The 10838-nt window shown below is 38.6% G+C and overlaps 1 protein-coding gene across 1 annotated transcript; it reads left to right on the top strand.

Moving 5' to 3' along the window:
- The first annotated feature begins 250 nt into the window (after window positions 1–250).
- Window positions 251–8269, top strand: FABP12 (fatty acid binding protein 12). The gene is made up of 4 exons (XM_040262006.1): window positions 251–509; window positions 2669–2841; window positions 6283–6384; window positions 8195–8269. The coding sequence occupies exons 1-4, from the start codon at window positions 401–403 to the stop codon at window positions 8267–8269; spliced, it is 459 nt and encodes a 152-aa protein (XP_040117940.1). The 5' UTR covers window positions 251–400.
- The last annotated feature ends 2569 nt before the right edge of the window (window positions 8270–10838 follow it).

The raw sequence follows: 10838 nt of genomic DNA, 5'->3' as shown, positions 1-10838 counted from the left end.
TAGCTAAGACATTGGCTTTTTTTTCTAGATCATCGACTAGAGAAACAGAGAGACCTGGAGTTCAGACATAAGACACAGCTGCCTCAGTCTGCACTTGCCTCACTCACTGCTGTCTATAGAGGTTCTTATGGAAGGAAACAGAAAGAATTTGTAACATTAGTTTTGACCCTAAATTAGAGTGGAAAAATTACATCTAGTCCTGCTAAAATCTGTACCATGTTCCATTTTCATCTTGACTTCCTTACATTTGAGAGAGCTTTCCTGCTTTGGGTGGTTTGATGGGACAATGACAAAGATTAGAGTACCTTATTATTTTTTTTTTTCCTAACTCTTCTGCACTATCAACCAGAATTGTATTGAAAACAGGTTCCAACATATTTCAAGGAACATACTTATTTATATGATGCAATTTTTCCTTAAAGCCAACTTAAGCAGAATGGTTGATCTGTTCCAAGGAACATGGAAATCCATTTCTTGTGAAAATTTTGAAGAATGTATGAAAGAACTGGGTGAGCCATATTTACTTGCATATCACAGCCAGTAAAAGTGGGAGCTTTGACAGCACAGAACTTGCTCTGTGTGAACCTCTTCCTTCAGTTTTTCACATAGAAACAATAAATATTGATTTAGCACCTAGATACAGTTCCGTGCAAAATTAGTTGAAATTGACATAATCCCTGCTCTCACATAATTTACTCTTGATTTGCATAGATAAATACACATGCGCCATATACTAAATAGTAAATGATTTCAATAAATAATTTAAAACAAAAAAATCACATTTAAAAATTAATTAATTTTTAATTGGTGTATATACACTCCAATATAAAATTGGAGTATAATTTTTAATTGTAGTATAAACTTTGTGTTAGTTTCTGCTGTACAACAATGTGAATCAGCTACACGTACACATATATCCCCTCCATCTTGAGCCTCCCTCCCACCTCCCCTAACCCATGCCTCTAGGTCATCACAGAGCGCTGAGGTAGACTTCCTTTGCTATACAGCACTTTCCCACTAGCTATCTATTTTACACACGGCAGTGTATATACTGGGCTTCCCAGGTGGTGCTGGTGGTAAAGACCCTGACTGCCAATGCAGGAGATGCAAGAGACAGGTTCAGCCCTTGGGTCAGAAAGATCCCCTGGAGAAGGCATGGCAACCCACTCCAGTTTTGCCTGGAAAATCCCAGGGACAGAGGAGCCTAGCGGGCTGCAGTCCATCGAGTCGCAGAGTCAGATGCCACTGAGAGATTGTATATATGTCAATGCTACTCTCTCAGTTTGTCTCCTCTCTCCTTCCCCACCTGTGTCCACAAGTCTGTTCATTATTATTTTGAAAAATGATCATTTTGCAAACATTTGCTCTGTGCCTTTTGAGGATCGATCTTGCGCTCCAGCTTCTGATGACTGCTGGCATTCCTTAGCATGTAGCCATGGCACGTCACTCTTTGCTCCTAGAGTCACATTTTCTCCTAGAGTCTAATATCCCTCTTCCTCTTCTTATAAGGAAAATTTCTTGGACATTTCATGGGGACATTTGTGACTACATTTGGGGTCCACCTAGACAATCCAGGATACTCTCCCTATTTCAAGAGCCTTAAATTAGCTATAACTCCAGAGTCCCCTTTGGCATATAAAGCAACATTCATAGATTCCAGGGTCTGGGATGTGAGTATCTCTGGGGACCATTTTCCAACCTATCACATTTTGTCATCGTTTCACAATACGAATTCCATGAACATGGACATGTTACTGTGTCTCCCCAATATGCCTCCTCTTAGAAATTTAACTTACGTATTGAAGTATATGTAATACTGTTTTTATAGAATACACTCTGACATGTACTGCACAAAGTTCTATGTGCAGTCATGTTCACAACAGCACTATTTGTAATAACAAAAAATGGAAACAGAAAAATGGCCATCAATAGGACATAAATAACTAAATATCAGAGTGTACATACTATTAAATATTATGTAGCTATGACAAAAATTTATGCTTATATGTACTGACATGGAAATGCTCTAAAACATACAGATATAGGGGAAAATAAAATTGAATAACAATCATAATAATAAAACATTTGTATTTTTTAAAATTCTGTATATAGTGGTGATGGTTGCATAACATTGTTTATGTACTTACTGACACTTAATTGTACTTAAATTGCACTTAAATATACTGCCATTTAAAATGGTTAAAATGATAAATTTTATGTTATATATATTTCACAACAGTAAAAATATAAAATAGATAAAAACAAACCCTATACATGTGAACATAAAAGAAAGTAAGAGAATAAATAAAGATCTGGAAGAATTCACGCCAAAGGGTTTTGTCTCTATGTAAATGAGTGCATTTTTAAAATAAGGAGATGGTTCATATTTTTAAGCAAATTTTCAGAAGGGTCCATGAAACAATAGGATTAATAGCTACTAGACCAGAAAACATGACAGCTGTTAGATCAAAACTGGAGATAGATTTTTTTTTCTGTAAAAAATACCCTATTTTAACATATAATGATGGTGCTACTAGCTTAGAAGTTTGAATGCAAGCAGAGTCAAATTTGTTTAACTCTAAAACCTCCTAATTAGCATATACAGCTAACAAGAGTCTTGGGAGACAACAACAGATTTAATCACTGTGTCCTTTTATCTGGTTTCCAGGAATAGGAAGAGCCAGCAGGAAACTTGGCTGTCTGGCAAAGCCCACTGTGACCATCACGAGAAAAGAAGATCTGATCACTATAAAAACCAAAAGCATCTTTAAAAATAATGAAATCTCCTTTAAACTGGGAGAAGAATTTGAGGAAACCACACCAGGTGGCCATAAAACCAAGGTGAGGCCTTCAACATTTTCAGATGAATTTAATTACGAATGTTAATTTTGAAATCTTCCCAGGTAAATAAGCAATTATGGTGAACATATCTAAAGTGTGTTAGATAAACTTTTGGCTTAAGCCTTGGTCTGAGGAACTCAACTTTCAATATACATACAAATCTCATGGCATGTTGGTAAAAAATGCCTACTTCCAGGTTCTATCACCAGAGGCTGTGGTATCTGGGACCAGAACTGAAAATGGTGTTTTTAACAATTCTTACACAAATATTGAACAGAAAACACTTTCAGAATCATTTTTAGACCTCAGAAACTAAAGGTCTGCCTTTCCATTTTGTAGCAGTTTTCCATACGTGGATTTACAATGAATAGAAACGTGTATTAGTTGGCATGCATGCGTGTGTATGTTTGTGCATGCTCAGTCATGTCTGATTCTATGCGACTCCGTGGACTGTAGCCCACCAGGCTCCTCTGTTCATGGGATTCTCCAGGCAAGAATACTGGATTGGGTTGCCATTTCTTTCTTCAGGGGATCTTCCCGACCCATAGATCAAATCCATCAAATCCAAGTTTCTTGTGTCTTTTGCATTGGCAGGCAGATTTTTTACCACTGTGCCACATGGGAAGCCCATTAGCAGGTATAGGTGAGGTTATATCATGTAACAAATTATCCACAAGCTCTCAGTGCTTACACAATTGGAGTTCTAACTCATAGTACATATTCAGTGTTATGGTGGAGTTGGAGAAGTTTCTTTGTGGAGGAGGAGGCTGGAGATGGGGGCATAAAATATCTGCCCCTCTTAAATTCTCCAGGGACCAGGCTAAAGGAGATTCAGCTAATCTGTAGCTAGACCATGTGAAGTTTGTGATCTCAGTTAACAAAATTGGGAAAGAGACACTAGGCTTTTTATTGTCTACACCTGGAATTGACACACACTTTCACTCATGGGCTCCAACTTGAATATACAATTTACCTACATTACACAATTTATTTATATTTTATGTTTATTGTCTATTCCCCCAGACTAGGATGTAAGCTCTTCCAAGAAAGGATGTGTTGTCTGTTCTGTTTCACAGAACCTAGTGATATTACATAATATTAATATTTGCTCAATAAATATTTATCATTTGAATGAAAGCACTCAATAGAAGATTGTTAAACAATATGGAGAGTGAAGTCCTAATAAAAGGAACTGAATACCACATTATCAGATTGCTGTTAAATAATATGAGACTTCACATTCCTGTATAATATCAAATGGAAGAATTTTGACCAAAAATGTTTAATAAAGATGTCTACAATAAATTAAAAAAAACTATAGAACAAAAAGACTGGAAAGTATAGAAGTGCAGAAAGGAAATTTGGTAACTATCATTATCTCTATCACAGGACAGACTGTAAATAATTTTGGTAGAAAACCCAGCTCAGTGGATGCATAAATTCTGAGATGTAAGCTTTTCCAGTAGCCATGTATGGCTGTGATAGTTGGACCGTAAAGAAAGCTGGATGTCAAAGAATGGATGCTTTTGAACTGTGGTCTTGGAAAAGACTCTTGAGAGTGTCTTGGACAGCAAGGAAATCAAATCAGTCAATCCTAAAGGAAATCAGTCCTGAATATTCACTGGAAGGGCTGATACTGAAGCCGAAACACCAACACTTTGGCCACCTGATATGAAGAACTGACTCACTGGAAAAGACCCTGATGCTGGGAAAGATTGAAGGCAGGAGGAGAAGGGGATGACAGAGGATGAGATAGTTGGATGGCATCACCGACTCAATGGACATGAGTTTGAGCACGCTCTGGGAGTTGGTGATGGACAGGGAAGGCTGGTATGCTGCACGCTATCCATGGGGTTGCAAAGAGTTGGACACAACTGAGCAACTGAATTGAACTGCAATAGAGTTTAAACAGAGTTATCTCTAAACTTTGAGGAGCAGGCTGCAAACTCTGGCTCAGGATTGTGTGGGTGTAAATCCCACCTCTGCCACCAATCAATCAATCAACCGTGTGACTATGAGCAAGTCACAGACTCATGGTGACTCAGTCATTTCATTTGCAAAAGGGGATAATTATAGAGTGTGTGCGCACTCAGTCATGCCCAACTTTTTGTGACCTAATGCACTACAGCCCTCCAGGTTCCTCTGTCCATGGGATTATCTCGGCAAGAATACTGGAGTGAGTTGTCATTTCCTTCTCTAGGGGATCTTCCCAACTCAGGAATAGAACCCACACCTCCTGTGCCTCCTGCATTTGCAGGTGGATTCTTTATCACTGAGCCACTTGGGAAGCCCAATAATTATAGTACTTATTTCATAAGGTTGTTGTGAGAATTACATGAATATGTTAATACTCTTGAAGAGTGCCTCACACACAATAAATAGTGCTACGAAGTGCTAGCTACTGTTGTTGTTACGATTATTATCATTTCTATTTTTTATTTATTTTACTATTATTATTGCTTTACTCTCTATTGCCATTTTATTATAAAGCATACAACTCAGGAACAACAAAAGGGAAGAAATGCATAAGACAAGGTATGTGGGAAATGGTTTGAAGTTTCCATACCCCTCCTGGTACACAACCTTCCCAGCACACTAATATGTTCATCAGGGCTTCCCTTGTGGATCAGTGGATCAGTGGTAAAGAATCCACCTGCTATTGTAGGAGACATGAGTTCAATCCCTGGTCCAGGAAGATCCCACATGCTGAGGAGCAACTAAGCCTGTGCTCCACAATTATTGCATCTGTGCTCTAGAGCCCAGCAACCACACAACTACTGAGCCCACACACTCTAGAGCGTGTGTTCCACAGCAAGAAAAGCCACCATGGTGAGAAGCCCTCACATCGCAACTAGAGAGTAACCCCTGCTTGTTGCAACTAGAGAAAAGCCCAAGCAAAGCAGTGAAGACCCAGCACAGCCAAAATAAAGAAGTAAATAAATAAACTTATTTTAAAAAATAACATGTTCATTAACTGGAAGCTCTCCAAATGCCATCATTTTTCACTGTAATACATGCCAAACCATCTTATATTCCCACAACACTATAATTATTTTTATACTGTTGGAGTAAGAAGAGGAAATGGGATCTTACATTGGGAGTTTGAATTAGCTTCACGTATGGTTTTAAAGTTGAAACTGACTTGTGATTCTTTACACAATAAGATAATACTTGGCCTGTACGATAAATATAATATATTTTGTAAAAACTTTATTTACTCCTGAAGGTAAAATTTAGTTTTCACTCTTTTAAAACCTTTTTCCCCAGAAGAATCAGCCAACAAATTTACTGTTGATGAAGTCTCAAAATAAATGGAATTGTAAACACCATTCTAAAACTACCTAAGAATATCACAATAGCTGAAAAGAATTTGTCTCCTGATAAAATTTTAGAGTTCATATGTCACAGTCTGAGCTGAATTTGGTCTTGTCTGTTTTTCAGAGTACGGTAATCTTAGATGATGACTCCTTGATTCAGGTTCAGGACTGGGATGGCAAAGAGATCACCATAAGGAGGAAGCTGGTGGATGAGAAACTGGTGGTGGTGAGTGAACTGTTTCTCATTTTCCCTATCTAACACCCCTATATATGGGCTTCCCAGGTGGCTCAGTGGGTAAAGAATCCACCTGCAATGCAAGAGATGCAGGATATACAGGTTCGATCCCTGGGCCGAGAAGACTGACTGCATGAGGGCATGGAAACCCACAGCAGTATTCTTGCCTGGAGAATCCCAAGGACAGAGGAGCCTGATGGATGACAGTCCATAGAGTCTCCAAGAGTTGGACATGACTGAAGCGATTGAGCATGCACGCAATAACTGTATATAAAATCACGTGGCTTATAAGAATGGGAGTGGGGGATATTGGTAGATAAATATATGATCATAAAGATTAGAAAATGTGCAAGGATTGAGAAACTAAAAACCTAGAGAGAATTTTAAAAATTGTCTTGCCTAATTTTTGGATTGGTGTGGAAGCCAAAACAAGCACGTATTTGTGCAAGAAAGATTTCAGCAGGGATTGAGAGTTGTTGCTGATCCTTTGCTCCATACCAGGGTGAATTTCTCAGAGTTTTCCAGATCAACACCAAATGAAAGCATGAAAAGGAAATTTAAACTAGAGAGGCAAAGCTTAAGTACTGTGTTTGATGTCTAGATCAATTGACACAAGTAAAAACTAACACTTAATGGCTAACATGTCCCCATGTTTTCATGTATTATTTAAACAATCATCACAATACTCCTGTGAAATAAGATTATTTAATCCATTTAATGAGTGGGGAAATTGAGAATCAGACACTAACTTACCTGAGGATTTTTAGCTGTGAAAAGGTGGTGGTGCTGGGGTTAAAATCCAGGTTGGCTTAATTCCAACGTCTACATTTTTTTAGTCTATCCTGCTCCTCTCAGGATGGCTTCCGCAATCATCTTTCTTGTTTGTACAGAATGGAGGGAAACGTGTTCATGATTCTCCTCTTCTCAAACCCTACCTCCACTAAAATGAATAAAATGATAGTTCTGGACACAGTATAAAATAATAGTTCTTTCAAAGGAAATATAAAAGCATCTATCTTCATTTCTTAATGTAAGGATACTTTTTTCAACAATGGAGTACGTTCCCTTATAAAATAGGAAGTAAAAGACTAAGGATAATTGATTTTATTGCTTTCTATGAAGACCTTAATCACTAAACAGATAGGTTTAATAGTTCATTAGAAAAAATATTAGATTCAGAATCTGAAGACATGGATTTCCATCTCTGTGTTCAGTTTTTATGTGACTTTGGAAAAGTCATTCATCTTCTCCAAGATTCACTTTTCTTGCCTTCAAAATGTAGGAAAAAAATTTTTGGATAGAATTAAATACCATCATGTGTATATCAGTGCTCTGAAAATCATGAAATACTGTAATTGATGTATATTATTATTTGAAAAATATAGAGTATCTATAAGAACGCTTCAATGTAGGCATTTAAAAATGTTTTAATAAAGATTTCAAGTTCATATAAATAAACTTTTTCTGTATATACACCTGTATATGCATATACACATATATTTACACATTGGGTCATATATATCATATATAATTATGATTTATATATGTATGTATATATATACTCTTACTTTAAGTAGAATATTACTTTATCACAAGTGAAATATTCTGTTTTATTAGTGCCAAATCTTATATATGTATACATGGCAAAATCACTTGGTAAATAGTTTTGATTTATAGTTGTCTACAGATTTCTTTTCCAGATTTTTAAGGAATGTATGTATGCATAGCAATTAGTTGCCTTTTTCTAAATGTCAGTTTCACCAGCAGTACTGAAATATCTTATCCTTTGTTTGTCTTCAAGGAAAGTGTGGTGAACAATGTTACCTGCACACGAACATATGAGAGAGTACAAACAAACCCAGTCTCAAACTCTTAGGCACTCTCAAACTGTGATCCAAACTGCCAAGGCTGTTTAAATAAAAATATTATGACAGCTAATGTGAGAGAACCTTTGCAAAAATGCCAATAGCTTTGGATGCCATGTTGAATACGCTTGTACCATAGAGTACTTTTCATACTGTTCGTGGGGTTCTCAAAGCAAGAATACTCAAGTGGTTTGCCATTCCCTTCTCCAGTGGACCACGTTTTGTCATGACCCGTCTGTCTTGGGTGACCCTACCTGGCATGGCTCATAGTTTCATTGAGTTAGACAGGGCTGTGGTCCAGTTTGATTAGTTTTCTGTGATTGTGGTTTTCATTCTGTCCTGTTCTCTGATGGATAAGGATAAGGGGCTTATGGAAGCTTCCTGATGGGAGAGACTGACTGTGAGGGAAACTGGGGCTTGTTCTGATGGGCTGGGCCATGCTCAGGAAATCTTTCATCCAATCTTCTGTCAGTGGGCGGGGCTGTGTTCCCTCTCTGTTGTTTGACCTGAGCCCAAACTATGGTGGAGGTGATGAAGATAATGGTGACCTCCTTCACAAGGTCCCATGCGCACACTGCCGCATTCAGTGCGCCCGATCCTGCAGCAGGCCACCACCAACCACATCTCTGGTGGGGACTCCTGGACACTCACAGGCAAGTCTGGGTCATTCTCTTGTTGGGTCACTGCTCCTTTCCCCTGGGTCCTGGTGAGCACAAGGTCTTGTTTGAAAGAAAAAAAGATTTTGTTTAAAGAAAGCTGAGCACCAAAGAATTGATGCTTTTGAACTATAGTGTTGGAGAAGACTCTCAAGAATCCCTTGGACTGCAAGGAAATCAAACCAGTCCATCCTAAAGGAAATCAGTCCTGAATATTCACTGGAAGGACTGATGCTGAAGCTGAAACTCCAATACTTTGGCCACCTGATTTGAAGAACTGACTCCTTGGAAAAGACCCTGATGCTGGGAAAGATTGAAGGCAGGAGGAGAAGGGGATGACAGAGGATGAGAAGGTTGGATGGCATCACCAACTTGATGGACATGAGTTTGAGCAAGCTCTGGGAGTTAGTGATGGACAGGGAAGTCTGGTGTGTTGCAGTCCATCAAGTCTCAAAGAGTCAGACATGCCTGGGCGACTGAACTAAAATGATAGAGTACTTTGGCATTGGCTGCTATGAGAAACTGGAATGATACATCCTATTTAAGTCAGAGTTGCTATAATATATTTGGGGATATGGATTCATGTCAACATTTCTCTTGCGGGTGTATTGTGTCCATCTTTTAATTTCAACATGAACATGAACTCTACAATATTGGGAAAATAATACAAATTTTAAAGAAACTAATTGGGACAGAGAATAACTCACAGGTTATATCTCAGCTGTATGTGAGAAGGTTTGGAAGGAGAGCAATAACTGATCATCTAAGTTATCACTGAAAACCAACACAAAAGAAAATATATTCTGTTTTATTTGCATCAAATGTGGACTCAGCAAACAGATCCAGACTGGCAAACTGTACATGTCAATATCACCCCAATGGTTTCAGGAAGATTTGGAAACTGGAATCCATGTTTCCTAATTATTTACCCCACAGTCATAACAAAGGGAATATAGGTAGAAACAGGTTCACAATATATAGCATGAATCAAATATAACACTATATCAAACTAAGGAACACACAAGCTTTTCTTCATCTTAAAACATGTGGTGGGGTGCTACAACTTTATCCAGGTGAGAACATGGAGTTTGACCATTTGGACTCATGGCATGTCATTGCTTATTTGCCTGCATTGGTCTATAAGGGGTCTTGGCGCTCCAGAGAAGTGAGATGAATACTTGCTTTGGGCATATTGGAACAATGCAGAAGACAATGGAAGGCATAGAAAAACATCCTCTGGACTTCTTGGAGTCGACAGAGGAAAGAGTCTAGGCAGAGGCTGAAGGATCTGGTATAGGCTGTGGATGTGGGCAGCTCTGTGGCAAAGCCCAGGTAACAGCTTGCTGCATCGAGACAGGAAAGACCCTTCTCCCCCATTGGAAATGAACGCAGCACCGCTTTGACACCACAGGAGTCAGTGGCTGTGGGACCTTCCCTATCAGTGCTTCTGTCTTTGGTATGAGGGGTTCTTGTCTGCATTGGTAGCAGGAGTCTTGTGGGCAGTAGGAGCCAGTGCAGGAAACCTTGTGGTAAAGGGATAGATACCGGGTTCCAGCAGAACACAGGAGCCCCCTCCATGACTCCTGGGCATTTGAATATTGATGTTAATATGATTTCGTCAACAATCTGATCAAGTCTAAAGACTTTAGAGTATTCCAAAACATACACTCACAAATACAACTGCAGCAAGCAAAAGTTTTCCAAGAGGGGGAGTGAACAGTTTACCTTCTTCTCACCCCTTCACCTGATTGAAAATTATTAAAATAAAAGGTCACTCACTCTGGCTGATGGATGTGGAATATCCCTCAGGTATCCATTTAAAATTGGCAATTCATCTATAACCAAATCCATCAAGACTACCATGGCTTTGAAGTGATGCTGTAATTCAGGATTCACTGTACATTCAATATGTACCAGGCGTCGT

Source organism: Oryx dammah, unplaced genomic scaffold, assembly GCF_014754425.2.
Source record: "Oryx dammah isolate SB20612 unplaced genomic scaffold, SCBI_Odam_1.1 HiC_scaffold_19, whole genome shotgun sequence".
Taxonomy (NCBI): domain Eukaryota; kingdom Metazoa; phylum Chordata; class Mammalia; order Artiodactyla; family Bovidae; genus Oryx; species Oryx dammah.
The sequence above is the reverse complement of the archived record's forward strand: the minus strand, read 5'-3'. Positions and strand labels throughout refer to the sequence as shown.